The sequence below is a fragment of the Procambarus clarkii genome, chromosome 1 (assembly GCF_040958095.1).
Source record: "Procambarus clarkii isolate CNS0578487 chromosome 1, FALCON_Pclarkii_2.0, whole genome shotgun sequence".
Taxonomy (NCBI): Eukaryota; Metazoa; Arthropoda; class Malacostraca; order Decapoda; family Cambaridae; genus Procambarus; species Procambarus clarkii.
The window spans coordinates 19,412,061-19,432,347 of NC_091150.1; the positions used below are offsets into that span (position 1 = coordinate 19,412,061).

Genomic DNA, 20,287 nt, shown 5'->3' on the forward strand with positions numbered 1-20,287 from the left:
GTATTCATGTAGTATCTTACAGTATTCATGCAGTATCTTACAGTATTCATCCAGTATCTTACAGTATTCATCCAGTATCTTACAGTATTCATGCAGTATCTTACAGTATTCATGTAGTATCTTACAGTATTCATCCAGTATCTTACAGTATTCATCCAGTATCTTACAGTATTCATCCAGTAGTTTACAGTATTCATCCAGTATCTTACAGTAATCATCCAGTAGCTTACAGTAATCATTCAGTATCTTACAATAATCATCCAGTATCTTACAGTAATCATCCAGTATCTTACAGTAATCATCCAGTATCTTACAGTAATCATCCAGTATCTTACAGTAATCATCCAGTATCTTACAGTAATCATCCAGTATCTTACAGTAATCATCCAGTATCTTACAGTAATCATCCAGTATCTTACTGTAATCATCCAGTATCTTACAGTAATCATCCAGTATCTTACAGTAATCATCCAGTATCTTACTGTAATCATCCAGTATCTTACAGTAATCATCCAGTAGCTTACAGTAATCATCCAGTATCTTACAGTAATCATCCAGTAGCTTACAGTAATCATTCAGTATCTTACAATAATCATCCAGTATCTTACAGTAATCATCCAGTATCTTACAGTAATCATCCAGTATCTTACAGTAATCATCCAGTATCTTACAGTAATCATCCAGTATCTTACAATAATCATCCAGTATCTTACAGTAATCATCCAGTATCTTACAGTAATCATCCAGTATCTTACTGTAATCATCCAGTATCTTACTGTAATCATCCAGTATTTTACAGTAATCATCCAGTAGCTTACAGTAATCATCCAGTATCTTACTGTAATCATCCAGTATTTTACAGTAATCATCCAGTATCTTACAGTAATCATCCAGTATCTTACTGTAATCATCCAGTATTTTACAGTAATCATCCAGTATCTTACAGTAATCATCCAGTATCTTACAGTAATCATCCAGTATCTTACAGTAATCATCCAGTATCTTACAGTAATCATCCAGTATCTTACAGTAATCATCCAGTAGCTTACAGTAATCATCCAGTATCTTACAGTAATCATCCAGTAGCTTACAGTAATCATCTAGTATCTTACAGTATTCATCCAGTAGCTTACAGTAATCATCCAGTAGTTTACAGTAATCATCCAGTAGCTAACAGTAATCATCCAGTAGCTTACAGTAATCATCCAGTAGCTTACATGTATTCATCCAGTAGCTTACAGTAATCATCCAGTAGCTTACAGTAATCATCCAGTAGCTTACAGTATTCATCCAGTATCTTACAGTAATCATCCAGTATCTTACAGTATTCATCCAGTAGCTTACAGTAATCATCCAGTAGCTTACAGTAATCATCCAGTAGCTTACAGTAATCATCCAGTAGCTTACATGTATTCATCCAGTAGCTTACATGTATTCATCCAGTAGCTTACAGTAATCATCCAGTAGCTTACAGTATTCATCCAGTAGCTTACAGGTATTGTGATATATATATATCTTCCCAGCACACACTTTGAATAAACTTTAATGTTTTATGACTATGGTAATTCCAGTGGTTGAAATAATGTGGACAGTGAATATTTGTACAGTCCAGTTATCAGCGCACTCATTTAAAGGTTGCAACTAATCCCACAAGTCTCTTGAAGATTACTGTAGGACTTCATTCTTTGTTTACTCTATAAAGTGGTGTTTTCCTTTAATACAAACGCATGGCTTGGGGCCGAGCACTGGCCGACACTGATGGCGTAGTTTGTTACATGTGTATTGTTCCTTTGCAGCGAGTATGGTGAAGCGTGGCACAACACTGGCCGCTTGCTTAATAAGCAAAATGTGTTTGATGATTTCCAAGCAGCAGCTGAGTACCTGATTAATGAGAGGTACACATCTAGTAGGTTACTCATCATTCAGGGTGGGTCAAATGGCGGCCTACTGGTTGGTGCGTGTATGAATCAGAGGCCCGACTTGTTTGGGGCGATCATTGCTCAGGTTGGGTTAGTATTGCCATGGTTTTTTATTTGTACCTTTCATATTATTGTGCACAAAGATTTCTTGTGTGGTTTGTGTTAAATAACATTTCTATAACTCTAATGCTCAAGTATGTATTACTGTAGTATAAATGTTATTTTTCCAATATATACTGATTTCTTAAATTTACTGAAATTAGGATATGTTTTAAACTTGAACTGTGTGCTCGTGCATGTTAGGAGTGTGCCTAAGAGCGAGGTATGGGTCTGGAGGGAGGGTTGTCAAGTTTCTCGACTCATTGTGCTTGCTCTTTGGTCTTATCTAGGAAGTCTTCTATGTATTTTAAGTGTGTTCTACTTGAAGATATTCAAAGCAGTGTCCACTCTATTTAAGGACCTCTTATTTACCGTTCCACTGGTTCTAAAGACTGGTTTGGAGACCGGTATCTGAAGCCTCACATACTGGGTCTGGTGGTCGATAAAATCATAGGCCAGTATTAGGTTTGTTTTGGCCTTGGCGTGTCCTCGCATGGTGTGAGATTATATCTATTGGGGGAATGACACTAATATAAGTGACCTCAGTCAGAAAGGACTGTACTAAGAGTACATTAAATGCTATGTGTGCAGATTATTATTTAAGGTTGCAATAGATGGCAAAGAGCTGCCGCCAGAGTCCAAATCCTTGGGACTCTTTATCACTGGGTCGTGGAGCTCCTCAGAACCGCTAATGGCAATATAAGGGTTGCTCAATGGGATCTCACACCAAAATTTATCTTGGTGTGTTTGGCCATGAAATTGGTTCGAGTCCAGAAGTATCTAGAACAGCATATAAACAGATTCAAGTATGTGCCAGAGTCCAATACCAGAGACAAGGTTATTGGAAGGTATTGATGGAAAGACACTTGTCGTTTGGTAACAGTTAATATTTATTCACAAAACTTAATAATAACAATACAAGGCTCAATAGTTTTAACGTTACGTTAAGTCCAACGGGACACTATGCAAAACTAATCACTCATCCAGTATAGTCGAACTTCCGGTTCGCGGCTGAATCAAGTTGAACTAATCTGAACAGCAGGTGCTCACTCGGACACAAGTTAGCAGTTCACCAACTTCGGCAAAACAATTGATAATTTAACACAAGACACAACAGCCAGACCTATCACGTTTACTTTGAAAAAATTAGAGTGCTCAGAGCAGGCTACTTTAATGGCCTGAATGTCTATTGAATGAAAACAATTGATTAAATCAAATTCAATCAAAACATACAATTTAATGATTTACATTAATTCATGATAATTAATACAATCTGCCAACACAGACAGTCAAGCAATCAAACAAGACTTTTCTATAGTATTATGATGACAGGGTAATTAAACAATCAGTGAGTAAACACCTAAATTACTGTCACGCTGACAATTGATAATTTAACTAAACTCACGGTAATTTACAGTGACAGCTAATTAAACTCACAGTGATTTACGTTAACACTGGTTATCACATAAACAATACACACAGAAATCACAATTGCGTGATACATCAAATGAACATTTGTTCATTGTTCATTTGATGCATCACGCAGTTGTGATTTCTGTGTGTAATGAAGTAAGGGTGAAGAGGGAGAACGGCCTATTGACATAGCTCGAGTGCATGGGGGGAGTTGTGTAAAACCGGGTTTGTGCCTCGGAGAGGCTGCAGGATCCAGTAAGTTCAGTAGAACTTCGGTTTCAACTCCTTTTGACCATGTCGTAGCTCAGTCTATTAAGGCAGCGTCTGGGATGCTCTCGGACGCAGGTTCGAATTCTCGTCACGGCCCTTGTGGATTTGTTCACATAAACAAGCTAACAAGCAAGAATTAGCCAACACATTGTTAATTACCTTACACTTCACTAATGATGGTAATTAGTGACAAATTGCGTTCACTGACATTAATTATTAAGTCACAAATTGATACAAAACTGGGTCACACAGACCAACAAAACACAGTAGCAATACAGCACTAAACTTCAGCGCTTAAATGACACAACACAACACTGTCACCTTAATGAATGACAAATCTTACACAGAGACCTGTAATCACAGGTAAATAACTAGGATAATCACCCATTTACTTTATAGGCTGGTTTTTTCCTGGAACGAGACATAAAAGAACATACACGGAATATATTTGACTGTCATGGAATGTATTTACATAGGTATTTTGACATTTTTAGGCGATGCTGTTAGCTCATGCTGTGTGCGCCAGCCTTAGTTGTCCACTCAGTACTGAGGCTCTCACACCCGAAGATGTTACCCACGAATTTTTTTAATAATGGCGTCTGTTTACAAGAGCTCTGATTAAGCTGATGTGAATCCCATGTGGCCGCAGGACACACTACCCCCGACTCTTATCCCCCCAAGTCCGGGTCCCTAAAACTAAAATGGGGCAGTCTCGGGGCATCCGGGAAAGCAACCAACCTATCACGTTGCAGAAACCTAAACCTAGCATGCAACGCTACCGCTGCCTGCACCCTCATATCATGATCAGTAGCTTGGGTGAACTGGAGCACGTACAAACAACAAACATCACACACCTCCGGGTCAAAAGAATCACCGACCCTACAGGCAGCATGACGGAGGCACAACCGGTGGTTGTTCCCCTGAGACAAGGGGACAGAGCAACCATCAATCTCGCACGAAGTGAGAGGGAACTCAAGGGTCGTATCCAGCGGACCTCGGAGCTTCCATAGGGTTTCCCAAGGTCCTTAGCCTTGGTAACACACTACGGAAAGTCCAGCCAGTGTACTGCGAACTGGGGCCCAAACTACCAAGCAAAACTTTTAAATCTGAATCCCCGGGACGTGTCCACTCGTGGGGGCCAAGCAGGGGGTAGCACCAAGAACATGGAATGTATATAATTATCCTAATCTTAAATAGGGCCAACCTACCAAATGCAGACCCCCCTTCCCACCAGGCAGGAAAACATAAACAAAAGAAAACCCCCGCAAGAGGACAACGCACGCAGGCGGAACAGAGCTGGCCGCTATAACAGGTGATAACTAGCTGTGCAGTACCCCGCACCCCTACTAGTGATGAAAACTACCTCCTACCCAGAGGCAAACAAGGGCAACAAAAACCCCAGCTGACTCCAAGAGCAAGCAAATAGTACCGAGCAGTAAAAGACACAGCGGAGGTAGATACCAAGGTGACTTGTGGAAGGTGGCCCCCCAAGGGCAGTACTTATAGGGGCACCTAGGGAAGATGACCCTAGGCACATGCAGCCCAAGTACCGAACAATATTACTCTTGGCTCGCACACTACCCGTAGAGACAGCCCACACCACAAGGCACAGAAACCGAGACAATTGCAGAAGCCAGAGGCACAAGACCATGCCAGTAGCAATTCAGCCAAGAACTGAAGGGTGGATCACCGGCACGAGGGTCTGGGGCTCCCCCTTCCCTCTCCTGGGGAGGGAAGGGGGGGGCTTGCGCAGACAGCAGCGCAGTAACCTAATGACGTCATGCTCGTTTGACAATTTTCATTTGGAGAGTTCTGTTCACTTGTTCAGCTTTCGGTAAAAAAAATTTCACCAGGATAGGGGTTTGTTTTGGGGCACCTACTACTATACTGTGTGCCAGACCCAGTCGATGGCAGATTTAGAATGCTTCCAACCACACGGGGGTTTCTATAGGCCATTGTTCTTCGTGCCTCTCTGAGGAGGCCAGGTTCTGGCTCGTGGTCCCCGATAGGCAAGAACTCCGTGCACATTGACTGATGCCAGAAAGTTAAACATATCCGTATCAGCCTGGATAGCTTTGGCAAGCCTCGGGAACTCACCCAGAAAATGGCGTTTCATTACATTCAATGCTGGGTTTTCTACTGCAGGAATATTATAAATGTTATCAATTTACTACGCCATCTTTTACAACCCCTGAGTTCACATGAAGCATTTTTGTTTTAACATTGTTTTTAGAATTTACAAGTTATTATCTGATCATTAATATTAGATAATTAGTCAATGTAGTTGTTGGCCTAAATGTTGGTATGAGTTTAGCTATTAATACTGTCTCTTGTTTGTAATGGTGCTAAAGTGTGCTTCCTCTTAATTAAGCCGTGACAAAGCTTAAACAATACTATCACAGATATTATGTATGTCATAAAAACACTGATTTTTGAGTCTATATAGATACTGTAGTCCAGTACCATCATATATTTATGTACATATCAATTGATTATCTTCAGGGTAATGGATATGCTGAGGTTCCACAAGTTTACAATTGGTTATGCTTGGTGCTCAGATTACGGCAACCCAGATGAAAAGGAGCACTTTGATAATGTTTTGAAGTACTCACCTCTGCATAATGTCAAGGTCCCAGCTGAAGGTATTCAGGTATGTTTAAATAGTGTAATTTGTTCATTTTTGCCTCGTCGGTCATGCTTAAACTGAAACATCGGCAAACAGAAGTCTTTTACATAAGATGGATAGAATGTTAGTTCATTAAGTTGGTGAAATTCATTGGAGATTCAATGTTTTTAATCGGTAATGCAAAAAAGTTTTATAAATTTAATTCATATAAGAGATGGAGAGAATATTTTAAATACTATGGCAGATTTGGCTAAGGAATTCAGGATATTAAATTGAAGAGGATTAATGTTCATGAATGTGAATCATTTTCCACAAGTTCATTTTGTAAAGGAATATGAGGGCATGATGTGTAGATGCATGAAACTGTAGCTGTGTGGTGTGAATATCTGCCTTCTGCTGTGAACATCATAACCAGCATTGTGTTCACTGATATCTAAATTTTGTACATAGTCTTTAATCACAGTCACACACACATCTTCTTTGACACTGTCACTGCAAAATAATTGCACTTATTTAAGTTGCTCATATTAAGTGATGCTGTGGGTACAAGTTGCACAGCAGTGCTGAGAGTTGCTGCAGCGTGTACTACCAGTGGCTACTACATACCCACGACATTTTTTCCAAGTCGGCGTATATTTACTGGATGCCTGAGGAGGCAAATGTAAGCCCTGTGCATCTTTTGAATCATTTGCTTTTCCAACAAATTAGTTTTCTCTGTCAGCGCACCACCTGTCTAACGAGATATGCCAGTGCGTGCGGTACAGGGGTTAATGAGTGAGGCCTTTCCCCCAGCGTCCCTATTCTTTGGTGCTTGTTCTCCACTGAACATGCCAAGTTTACCGGGCTTGGAGGGACTTTTAGCCTCAACAGTACATGCAATGTTTACAATTTAGCTGGTGGGAACTCCACCACAGAGAATAGACCTTTTGTTACCCCAATTAGGATACGTCCCAGGTGTTTAAGGGAGAGTTGAGGGCATCGTAAATGGTGTCCCAAGATACACAAACATCCACAGAAATGTGTTTAATAAAGGTAAAAAAGAAAAGATAAAATAGTTTAACTCTGCTAAAAGTACAGAAATAATTGTAGCTGCCACTGGTGGTTTGTGTGAACAGTAGTTTTAAACTAAAGTTGGTAATGAATGAGATTAACCCTTAAAGGGCACAATACACACATGTATGTATGGACATGGAACTTGCTTTCTCAAACTTACTTAAATGTTTTCAAATTTTTGTGTGCATAATCTACTAGCAAATGCTCCAGCTTTGTCTAAATGATACCAACGTAACTTGAAAAACAAGAAAATAAGAAATAATTATGAAATTGAATATTGAAAACATCAGATTTTGAAATTGGCTGCAAAAATATAAAATATCACCAATAGTTCATTTAGTGTTGTTATGCTCTCAGAATAGCATAGGATCTTCATTTTCATAGATTTAGAATATAGGTTTTCAGTATAGTTTACTGTAAAAAAAATAGTCAATATAGCATTTGATATATTATGCATGCCAAATTTAGACAAAAATATTGATAACTAAACATTTAGATTTTATGATAAATCCATTCTATAGGGATTGTAGAACAGACAGCTGTGCACACTATATTAAAAAAAAAAAAGAGAATCGGTCAGAAACTGGATTTTTCTGGGGGGGAACACCCTTCGGCTCCCCGGAGCTATCCAGGCTGATATGTATACCATTACAATTTGGCATCAATCACTGTGTATGGAGTTCTAGGCCTACCTGGGACTACGAGCCAGAACCTGACCCCCTCAGAGAGGCACGAGGATCAATGCCCTATAGAAATGCACATGGGATTTGGAGCATTCTGTCTGCCATCGACCAGGCCAGGCACCCAGAAAGGTAAGCGTCTCAAAACAAATCCCTATTCTGGTTAAAAAATACTAAAAAAGACAAACGAATGGACAGAACTCCCCAAATGGAAACGTACAAATGAGCATGACGTCACACGAGCCACGTCGCATGTCTGCGCAACTCACCCCCTTCCTGGGAGGGGGAAGGAGGAACCCCAGATCAAGAGCCCAGTGTCACTTGAGGATCGACGATTTGGTTCCTTTCAGACTGCTTCCTCAGTGGTTCATTACCTGAACCAAGGGGGTTTGATGCGGTCTGGTTTGGGGGGTTAGTTGCTTTGGTGACTCGTCTGCTGAGTTCTCAGGGTTTGGCTGTCCTGGCCGTTCATGTTTGGGGGGTGTCCAATGTCCTGGCAGACGGCCTGTTGCGGTTCATTCCCCTGTCCAAGGAATGGACAGTCAAAGCTGACTCATTCAGTTGGGTCTGCCAGATTTTCGGTCTCACGGAGGTGGACCTCTTCTTATCGGCGTGGTCGAGGCATCTCCAGTTATACATGGCACCCTTTCCCAACTGCGAGGCCGTCAGGGTCGATGCCTTGTGGCAGGACAGGTCGAGTGGGGTTACCTGTACCTCTTCCCCCCAGTTCCGTTGTTGCTCCAGGACCTAGCTTGCTTGGAAACTTACCAAGGAAGAGTAGTCCTCTTGGCTCCTTGGTGGCTGGCCCAGCCTTGGTTTCAGGCGCTGTTTGCTCGTTGTCCGAACCCTAGGGTCCTTCTGCGGCCTCGCCTCTTTCAGCAGATCAATCCGGTCCGTTACGTGGCTGATTCGCTCTTCTCGAGTCTTCACGTTTGATCTTTCTGACTCTAGTCTTGTCCACACCTGCCCACTTGTGTGGTGAGCAGGTGGCTTCATTGATGGTGTCCCACCTGTGTGTTTCGTCTCTGCGGCAGTATGACATTTCCTGGCGGTCCTTCCATTATTTTTTGTCCCTTTGTAGATTTACTTTTGTCTCTGTCCAGGTTGTTTTGTCCTTCCTATTTTGGTTGTTCCAGGACCGTCGTCATGTGCCGCTGGCAGAGCCGCTGCAGCTTGCATTCGGCATTGATGTTACTTCCGCATCATTCCACAAGCTGTCTCGTACGTTGTTTCACTTCCAGCCTGCTCATGTGCTGCCTGAGCTGTTCTGGTCATTGGAGCAGGTGCTTCCGTTATCTCCTCGTTATCTCTGGTGCTTCCGTGCTCTCTCTTCACTCTTCGCCTCGGTTTGTGGTGGCCCCTTCGGTTCAGGATTGTTTTTCCAAGGCGAAAAATCCGTTGGTTTTTCCTGTTGGCATTGGCCTCTGGGGGTCGAGTCAGGGTGCTTCATCCTCTCCTCCGGTACAGGGGTTTCTGCTCTTTTGGTCCTGGGGGTGGGTTTGTTGATTTGCATCCTTCTTCTTTTCTGGCAAAGAATGAGACTTCTGCTTTCCGGAGGGGCCCCCTTGGGTTGTTGATGCTTGGTTGGCTAGGCCAGGGGTGCATCATGTGTTGTGTCCAGTCGCAGCTCTCTGCCATTACGTGCCCGCCACGGCCTCGGTGGCCAGGTACGCGCTTTGGGTTGACCTGGTTTCTGTCCTTCGCTGTTCCAGGATTCGGGTCTCCCAGGTTGTCCACAGGGTTATTCGGTCCAGTCAGCCTGCGGTCTATCCTTGTGGCCACGACGTTCGTAAGTTTGCTGTGCTTCTTAGTATTCGGTAGCCAGAAAGATTGTCTTGGGCTGACATTCGGGCACGGGGCTCTTGGAGGTCAAGCGCTTTTTGGCTGCTTACTACCTTGTAAGTAGTATCTGGGCCTCTTCGGTCTTGTGCCGCTTTTGGTCGGCGGTTGCAGCCATTATAACTATATAATTATTCCATTATAACATCAGGCAATGATGACTTCTCTGGGGGTACACACTATGGCATGTTTTGCCTGCATACCACTAGGACCTGCTTGTGGCTCACTGCTTGTTTTTCCTCACTAAAAACCTGTCTAGTGACACTTGTTTTTCCCTGTGGTATAACACTTGTCTGAAGTGAGACATCACATTGTCATTAAAAAGGTTAACACAACGGCCTACTACAGCTTGCTCTGGGTGAATTAATAACAACTTTTCAACATCCTCAAGTGTTTGTGTTCTTTGTTTCATGATTGTTGATATGCCTTTTGTCACTTTAGCACTCATAATGTCCTTTTTCTTAGCAATTACAGTGCATATCAGTGACATAGATTTGTTGTACTGCGTTGCTGGTTCAACAACTCCTGTACCATTTTCATGTTTACGAATGATCTTTTGTTTTTCCTCTATGGTCATTCTCACATGTGTTTTCTTGGCTTGAACCTTACCACTGGCTTTCTTGGGACTCATGGTGAGATATATAATAATTACTTTTATGTTCAAATACCCAAAAATAAAAAAAACACTGAAATTCTTTACAAAGAATTCAGACGTGATTGTCACTAGGCGGAAGGCACTGGTAAACTGACGCACGATCGCCGTGCCACCACGTGCTAGGTTGGCCATACATATATCAACAAACTTTGTTTCCCGAGGCAAAGTTTTTAACCCGATTTTGATTTTACGAAAAAATTGGGCTCGTAACCCGAAAAGTTCGTAAAGAGGAGCATTTGTATTCCGAGGTGTCACTGTATTTGTATTGAATTGTTTGTGCAGCTGTGAACAAAACTCATAATGTGGTCTGCAGCTAAGGTAGATAAGTGTTATTGACATAGTACAATACAATACAGTGGAGTTAACTGTGCCTTTATTTTGTATTTGCAGTATCCTGCGACGTTACTGTTAACAGCAGATCACGACGATAGAGTGGTACCTCTGCATTCCTTCAAGTTTATATCGGAGTTACAGTTCAAGCTCGGCAACAACTCCACTCAGACCAATCCACTCCTTATTCGCATTGAGACAAAAGCAGGGCATGGTGGAGGGAAACCTACAGCAAAGATTGTAAGTAATATTGTTGCAGTAAATTAGTTTATATGTACATATACCCTGTACATTACTTTGGAACAAACTAGTACTCTATATAATATCAGATATCACAAGGAAAATTTTGTTGTTAAAAAGAGTTCTCATTAATTCTTATGTGTAGTTCCTTAAATCTTCTGAAATTTAGAGCAGCACTTACTGATTATCTTTTTGTATACTGAAAATACTTAGTTGACGACCTTGTATCTGACGCCCAAGGTCTGAGATAACACCCATTACTTACCAGTTGACGACCATGTAGCTGACGCCCAAGGTCTGAGATAACACCTATTACTTACCAGTTGACGACCTTGTAGCTGACGCCCAAGGTCTGAGATAACACCCATTACTTACCAGTTGACGACCTTGTATCCGACGCCCAAGGTCTGAGATAACACCTATTACTTACCAGTTGACGACCTTGTAGCTGACGCCCAAGGTCTGAGATAACACCTATTACTTACCAGTTGACGACCTTGTAGCTGACACCCAAGGTCTGAGATAACACCTATTACTTACCAGTTGACGACCTTGTAGCTGACGCCCAAGGTCTGAAATAACACCTATTACTTACCAGTTGACGACCTTGTAGCTGACGCCCAAGGTCTGAGATAACACCTATTACTTACCAGTTGACGACCTTGTAGCTGACGCCCAAGGTCTGAGATAACACCTATTACTTACCAGTTGACGACCTTGTAGCTGACGCCCAAGGTCTGAGATAACACCTATTACTTACCAGTTGACGACCTTGTAGCTGACACCCAAGGTCTGAGATAACACCTATTACTTACCAGTTGACGACCTTGTAGCTGACGCCCAAGGTCTGAAATAACACCTATTACTTACCAGTTGACGACCTTGTAGCTGACGCCCAAGGTCTGAGATAACACCTATTACTTACCAGTTGACGACCTTGTAGCTGACGCCCAAGGTCTGAGATAACACCTATTACTTACCAGTTGACGACCTTGTAGCTGACGCCCAAGGTCTGAGATAACACCTATTACTTACCAGTTGACGACCTTGTAGCTGACGCCCAAGGTCTGAGATAACACCTATTACTTACCAGTTGATGACCTTGTATCCGACGCCCAAGGTCTGAGATAACACCCATTACTTACCACAACTTTTGTTTGCGGAATCTGTAAGAAAGAAATGAATAGATTTGATTTACCAAAATTAATTATGAAGTAATGTAATATTAGTTGTGACCTAAAGATTTTGGTGTTAAGTGTTGTGTTAAAGTGCAAATATGTTGCAAATTAAACAAACATACTGTCACATTGAATGGGCCAATAAATAACAATGGACCTTGTCTATATTAAAAAAACTAATGTGGTTGTGTGAGTGTATTTACTATTTTTGCCTGCGGGATTGAGCTGTTAGCCTTTGGACCCCACCTTTCTAACTGTTAGTTTTCTGCATGCGCATATGTAGTTATAGGATGAGAGCTACCCTTGTTATGTCCCATATTCCTGGAACACTTTGTATATGACACTTTTTAAACTACTGACATCTACCCCCTCTCATATTTTTATACAACTGTCTACTGCTCTGCAAAAGTGAACTTTCTAACTTTTTTTTTTGGCACCTTTGTTTCGTGAGCTTGACTCTATAACCTGTTGTTCACGAGGATTTCCCTGAGATTAGCCCCGTTGGCTCCCTGAAACTTATGGACTGATATCCGCTGTATTAGTCTAGAGCATCAGTTACTGTAGTCCCTGTGCCTACTGGGACCCACGAGTCAGAACCTGGTTCCCCCAGAGAGGCGCAGGGAGCAATAGCTTGTGAATACTCCACTGTTTGAGAGCATAGCCGTGTCTGCCATCGACCAGGGGTATCACCCAGAAAGGTCGGTGAACCATTACAAGCCCAAACTGGTAAAACACTGCAACCCAAGACCAAACATAATCTAAGAACTTCTCCCCAGAGAAAATGACAAATAAGTAAATGTTCACTCAACCAGGGTGCACGCTCATTGGCGACCTCCCCCCCCTTCCCAGGAGGGGGGAGGGGACCCCGCCCAGGCGGCTCAAGTGCTCACACCAACAGTTCGTTGACTGGGGCTGTATAGAGCTGACATAACCTCTGGCCTCATTCTTCTACTGGATTTTCCCACTATGTGGTTGTGCCGGCTGTGTGATTATTGTGCAGTGGCCAGGTGTTCTGAGAAGTACTCGGGCTGCATGCGTCTAGGGTTACCTTCCCTAAGCGCCTGGTAAGTACTGCCCTTACGTATTCAGGGTTTTCTTCCCTGGGACGTTCGGAATTGCACTCCCGTTGAGGTTGGTGTCGCTTCTCATTGACCTCGCCCTTGGGGTTCAGTGGGAGTCGTGGGGCTTTCCGTCTGGCCCTGGGAAGGAAGTGGTGGTGTTGTTGGTTGGGGTGCACGTTCTTTTGTGATGCGTGCATAATCGTGGCGGCCGTATATCTCTCTCTGGCCTCTGGTTATTCGAGGGTTTCAAATTTTTCTTTTTCTTTTCCTGGAGGTCTGCCTAGCTTGTGATTAGGTTTGCCTAGGTTGTGTTTGGTGGGCCTCCTCTGGTTCTCAAGGTAGCATGCACGGCTTCCTGGGGTCAGTTTGCCCGATATTAGATGGAGTTTACCAGCTTTAACCAGCTTTAGCTACGCCAGTGCCTGGGCTCCCCGTTGAGATTCCTCCTCCTGCTGGACCTGTAAACCCCTAGGGGCTCAGTACAGTACTTCCGTGTCTCCACTCGCTTTTTGCGAGTTTGATTGTTGTTCGTTGCCCTTGTCTCTGGGTTCAGCCTCCATCATGCTGCTTGTTGGGTCGGTGACACCTATGACCCAGAGTCGTATGGGACTTGTTCCCCGGTCGCCCTCCAACTTACCCGTTTCCCCCCTCCCCCCTCCCCTCGGTTCCCGGCCCCCAAATACCTGAGGGTTTTGGAGTCGGGACGTTGTTTAGCTCGGGAAGAGACTTGGGCGGCTTCGGAGGCTGCCCCATCCAATGCAGATAGAGAGGTGGTTGAGCCCAATCGTCCTGCCAAGTCTTGTGGATCCTCCCAGTAGACCCCCTTCTTTGAGGCTTTTTCCTTGGACTCCGCCTTTTCATTAGGGGCGGTGGGCATGGATGAGGCATGCGATGCTGCTGCCTCCTGGGTAAGTCCCGTTTTACTTATCTGCGGGTATATAGCTTCAGGGAGCCGACGGGGCTCGCCTCAGAAAACCAGCGCTGAATATAATGAAACGCCATTTTCTGGGATGAGCTCTGGAGACTCCCTGGCCAAACTGTCCTCTTTAAAAGAACGTCGCTTTTGGCCGTTTGCCCGTATGGCCGAATTTGGACGTAATTTGAAAATGAAAAAAAAAATGAAAATAAATTTGGGATTTTTTTTTTCAACAACAGTAAGTTAAGGGTCCTCTGATAGGTTAGGTGGGCAGGAAATTCTCATAAAGTTTCAAAACGGTATGAAAAACTTTAATTTAAAGTGTCCTCTTATAACCTCTGAGCGTAAGCCGGACGACTCAAATAGAAAACGGAACAGAACGTCACTTTTGTGAGTCTATTTCATTTCAAATTACGTCCAAATTTGCCCATAGTGCGCATACCAGCGAAAAGTGACGTTATTTTTAAGAGGACGGGTTGCCCTGGCACCCTCCCTCCCTCTGGTTGGTGGTTTGTTATCACTCTACGAATTGCCAGTGTGAGTGCTTGGGCCGCCTAGCGGAGCTCCCTCGCCAGGGGTGGTGGGTTCTCAAATGAGTAGGCGTGCTGGTTGAGTGAACATTTGATTGTTTGTTGTTTTCTCTTGGAGGAAGTTCTTAGCCTATGTTTGGCCTTGATGCAGTGTTTTACCAGTTGGGGCTTGTAATGGTTCACCGACCTTTCTGGGTGATACTCCTGGTCGATGGCAGACATGGCTATGCTCTCAAACAGTGGAGTATTCATAAGCTATTGCTCCCTGCGCCTCTCTGAGGGAACCAGGTTCTGACTCGTGGGTCCCGGTAGGCACAGGGACTACAGTAACTGATGCTCTAGACTAATAAAGCGGATATCAGTCCATTAACTTCGGGGAGCTTTCGGGGCTCAACCCAGAAAATGGCATTTCATTTCATTCAACGCTGTTTTTTTCTATAATTACCTAAGTGTAGTTACAGGATTTGAACGGTGCTTGTAGTGTCCCATCTTCCCAACACTCTTTATCATATAATGCCCTGAAACTACTGACGGTCTTGGCCTCCACCACCTTCTCACCTATCTTGTTCCAACCGTCTACCATTCTGTTTGCGAAAGTAAATTGTCTTATATATTTCTTTGGCAGCTTTGTTTAGTTGGCTTAAATCTTTGTTTTTGAAGTTTCAAGTCTCAGGAATTCTTCTTTATTCATTTTGTTGATTCCTGTTACTATTTTGTTTGCAGTGATCACATCGCCTCTTTTTCTTTCGTTTTCTAGTCTTTACATATTTAATGCCTCTAAACTCTACTCGTAGCTATTTATCTTACAACTTCAGAAGCCATTTAGTTGCATGTCATTGCACCTTTTTCAGTTTGTTGGTGTGCTTCTTAAGGTATGGGCACGACACAGCCACTGCACATTTCCAGTTTTGGTCTCAAGAAAGGTCGTGAACAATTTCTTAAGTATCTCACCATCCATGCATTTAAAAGCAATTGTGAAATAGGAAAGTGTAGCTTAGGCTTGATCCTTGGAATCTCGATGAGGTCGGCTCCTCGCACAGTGTCCTTTATGTCATTCTCGGGTAATAGCTTTCTATTTAGAACCACCCTCAGATCTCTTTCTTTATCTGAATTTTTTAAAGCTTTTTCACATAATTTGTAGGTTGTATGTGGTCTATTTTTCCCCATAACACTTTCCATAACATAGCATTTATTCATTAAATTTTATTTACCAAGTGGTGCTGCATACACTTGTTTTATCTAGGTCTGATGAGAAAAATCATTCCGAGTTGTGAATTTTTGGTTTACGAGACGTCTCCGGTAACGGATAAAATTCGTAAAAGAAGGTACCGCTGTATCTTAATTGGGAGCCTAGGAACAAATGAGAGCAGCTTCTGGAAGAATCTACTCTTGGAATGCAAACAGTACATTACAGTATGTTCTGGAACCTTGCGCATTAAATACTCTAGAAAATGGAGCTAATTATCCTTGCATTTCTTTTGCAGATTGAAGAGCACACTGACATCTATTGCTTCATCATGCAGGCTCTGGGCTTGGAAGAGTCGTGACTTGCCTCGAGGAGCTCTCCCAGTTGCATCTTTGTAACTTCTTATTGTACAAGATATACTCTTAATTCCAACATCTGTAACTTTGACTTTTCTTTGATACAAGTGAATTTGCCAATATCATACTTTTGATGCCAAAGATTGAGGATAAAGCCTGTTTCCTTCCATTGTAAGAATTATATTTACCAAAAGTTTTTTGAAACACCTAATGTACTGTATTATCATTTATATATTATTAACACGAAATTGTAAAATTAACACGGGTAAAGAAAAAGTATGCCACAACACTGTCCTAAAATGTATATTTTTAGAAATAGCATGTATACTTAGAGCACAGGGTGCTCACAGTGCTAAGAAATACTAAATTTGAGAGTAGACTTTATTGGTAGATATTTTGTCTGCAAGGGCTTTATTTTATTAAATCAAATACACCAAACTTGTGCATATAAATGTGAAAAGTTGAGGGGGTAAGGAGAGTGCAGTGAAGGCAACACCGCACCACCGTAGTGTGTGTTATAAGTATTAAGTAAAGCAAGAAGGGGTGATAGTGTTGAACATAACTTTGACCTGTTCAGTGGTGTGTTGGTAGCTGTAGATTCTGCACATTTTCTCCTAGTGTTGTCTTCTATTTTGGTGATGCAGTTAGCATCCTTAAATTGATGAAGTGTTGCCCTTGGTTCCTGTTTGCCAGATAAGAGTTATTACAGTTTTTGACATAAAAAGGATTCTTATGTTTGTAATTTTGTTTGATCTAAATTTAAGTATGGTTAACCTATAAATAATGTCACAATTATTTTTGGGTGTACTATTGTGTACAATCCTGCCATAGTGACCATGATTATTTGTTAATTTCTCTGTGTGGGTATTGATGATAATTAAAGTTTTATGCACAAAATCCTGTATAGTACTGATTCTATTAGTCACTGTTTGTTGTTTACTACCGATCCTGTCTCAAGACTAAGCCATTGTTCTGGTTCTGCTTTGTTGTGTTGGTTGTTTGTCTTTGCTGGTTTTCTGTATTTCCTAATAAACTATAAATGGCTGAAGATTTAAGACGGAATTAGTAATGTGTTGCCATTACAACATGCTAGATCTTAAATATCCTCTATGTTTCATTATTGAATGCAGAACCCAAGCAATAAGAAAATTAAGAATATCACTAACAAAGCCATATTAAATCACTGGCTCACTCTTCCGAGAGTGCAAATAATGTAACTCAACCCCACTACTCTCAATACCCGTATTAGAAGTAGAAAGAATAATGTCACCATGGCATGGGGGATACACTATACTCTGTTATAATTGTGACACATTATACATAGGTATAACATGCACAAACTTGCTGCGATGATTTACAAAGATAAATAATCCATGTCAGTAACGCCAACAACGTGTGTTTGTCACACATCAGGACCACCACCACATTACCTTGAGGAAGAGTCAACTCACCGTCAAAGAAAACACAACTGGGGTGACATTGTTTGGCATATACAGCTGTTAAACCACTTAACACCATCAAACATAGTGAAGAAAATTTCAACTTCACAGTATTATAGCCTTGATATTTACTTGCATGGTGATAACCTTCATTATTTTGACAAATATGTTAAGATTTCATATAATACAGTTATTCTAAATAAGTTTAACTTACACACTGAGATTAAAAGGCATGAAATTATGCCATAAAGATAATTTTACTCTTAAAAGAAGAGTAACTTTTTGATGTTTGACATTTTGAGTTTGGTAAGAACTATGGCAGGCCTTTTATATACATTACTTCATTTAAGAAACCCTAATGTTACCTCATTGACAAATAATAAAGTGGTTGGAACGGTAAATACTTTTGGCCTTGACTTACACCCTCAAGCAAACATGAACAATTAACATTTTGAGCATGAATGCATTTTGGTTTCTTAACCCTCAACTCGAGGCTATTTGATACCATCTTTTCCATAACCTGATTCTTTTTTTTGTTACTCGCTGATCCATCTCAAGTCTAGAAATCCTTAACCCTGGTGGAGATGCAATGACTTGTCTAAAGTTATAGAATTCAAACTTCTACTTATAATAAATTAAGCACAATTAAAACTATATACATTACATTGACACATGGACACTGAATACTGACAATGTTTGCATCAAATGTGGGGATAAAACCCCCACACTTCTGGAGAGAACACCTCTGGTGAGGTCTTCTCCACCAGCCCTCTTGCTAACACACTCCTACAGTGAGGTCTTGAAGCGCTCTGCTAGCACGCTCCAGCACAGATATCCAGGGCGGACAAAGATAAACTTTTTAGCACGGGTGGAACAAGAACAGGGGACACAGGTGGAAGTTTTGTACTCGAATGAGCCACAAAGACAGTGGAATACACTAGGCAGTGACGTGGTGGATGCAGACCCCATACACAGTTTCATAAGTAGATATGATGGAGCCCAGTCAGCTCAGGAACCTGTTCACCAGTTGAGAGGCAGGACTGAAGTGCAGCCTGGACATCCTGCTACATCCCTGACTGGTACATCCTGCTGCAGCCCCGACCTGCACATCCTGCTGGAGCCTCGACCTGCACATCCTGCTGCAGCCCCGACCTGCACATCCTGCTGCAGCCCCGACCTGCCCATCCTGCTGCAGCCCCGACCTGCCCATCCTTGTGCAGCCCCGACCTGCACATCCTGCTGCAGCCCCGACCTGCCCATCCTGCTGCAGCCCCGACCTGCCCATCCTTGTGCAGCCCCGACCTGTACATCCTGCTGCAGCCCCGACCTGTACATCCTGCTGCAGCTCCGACCTGTACATCCTGCTGCAGCCCCGACCTGCACATCCTGCTGCAGCCCCGACCTGCCCATCCTGCTGCAGCCCCGACCTGCCCATCCTTGTGCAGCCCCGACCTGCCCATCCTGCCCCATGTGCCAGCAGATGGTCTAGTCCTGCCTAATCCTGGCAGTGCTATGGCACTCACAGCCAGGAGGGATGCAGGCGATTTTTATTCAAGTTTCCGTCTGTTTACTGGAGTTTTAAGGAACAGGATATGAGCGTCGTGTATCCATAGGAGTTTTGAATCATTCCTAATACAGTACAGTACCTAAAATCTCCATATGGCGTCATGCGCCTTAAGGAGATAGGAGTCGCATCGTTTCTTCTGCAGCTCCATTCAGTAAGTTGTCTCGTTTTCTTCCCTGGCCTACTTATGCTTCTCCCGAGCTGACAGGGTCCTAGATTTTCACTCCTTGGTTTATGTCGGCCCCTTCGCTCTGTGATTCCCTTTTTAAGGCGGAGTTTTTGCTGGCGCTTGCCACCGATTTTGGGATTGGTGAGCTTCCTGGTCCTTTCCGGAGGCAAGGTTTCTGTTCAAGGGCCTTGATGGGCGCTTTCTTCATTTGCAACGTTTCTTCTTTTTCTAACAAAGAACAAGTGAGGGTGTTTCCAGAGGGGTTCCTTTGGTTGATTTGGCCAGGGGGTGTATCATTTGTTGTGTCCGGTGGTGGCGATTTGTTGTTACCTGCGTGCCAACGTCTTGCTTCAGTGGACACTTTCGGTTGATCCAGTGACCGTGGTCCTGTGTCCCAAGACTCGTGTTTTTCAGATTGTCAGCAGTGTCATCAAGGCTAGTCAACACCTCTGGTCTATCCTGGGCACATGATATTTGCAAATATGCTGCACTCATGGTGGTCTTCTCTAATTTATGTCTTAAACCGATATTCAGGCTTGGGGGGGGGGGAGGTTTGCAGATTAATAGGGTCATGGCGGCTGGGTACTTAGTCAATGTCCCTGGTTGTCTTCGGTCCTTTGATCGTGTTTCACAGACATTGGTCTCTTCTTTGACTTGGTGCTTTCTGCCTCTCCTACTCTGGTAAGTCCCTCTAACATTCACTGTGGTTACTTAGCTACAGGAAGCCACCTAGGTGTTGCCCTCAGAAACCCAGCTTTGACCAT

General features: G+C 42.8%; 1 protein-coding gene across 1 annotated transcript in view; it reads left to right on the forward strand.

Annotated features, from left to right (window-relative positions):
• Positions 1-18,191, forward strand: part of LOC138362388 (prolyl endopeptidase-like) — a 31,053-nt gene extending 12,862 nt beyond the window's left edge. Inside the window, exons 5-8 of the mRNA XM_069321056.1 lie at positions 1,797-2,009; positions 6,204-6,351; positions 10,945-11,124; positions 16,294-18,191. Of these exons, the coding sequence (XP_069177157.1) occupies positions 1,797-2,009; positions 6,204-6,351; positions 10,945-11,124; positions 16,294-16,356 (604 nt within the window). The 3' untranslated portion in view covers positions 16,357-18,191. The remainder of the gene's footprint in view (positions 1-1,796; positions 2,010-6,203; positions 6,352-10,944; positions 11,125-16,293) is intronic.
• The last annotated feature ends 2,096 nt before the right edge of the window (positions 18,192-20,287 follow it).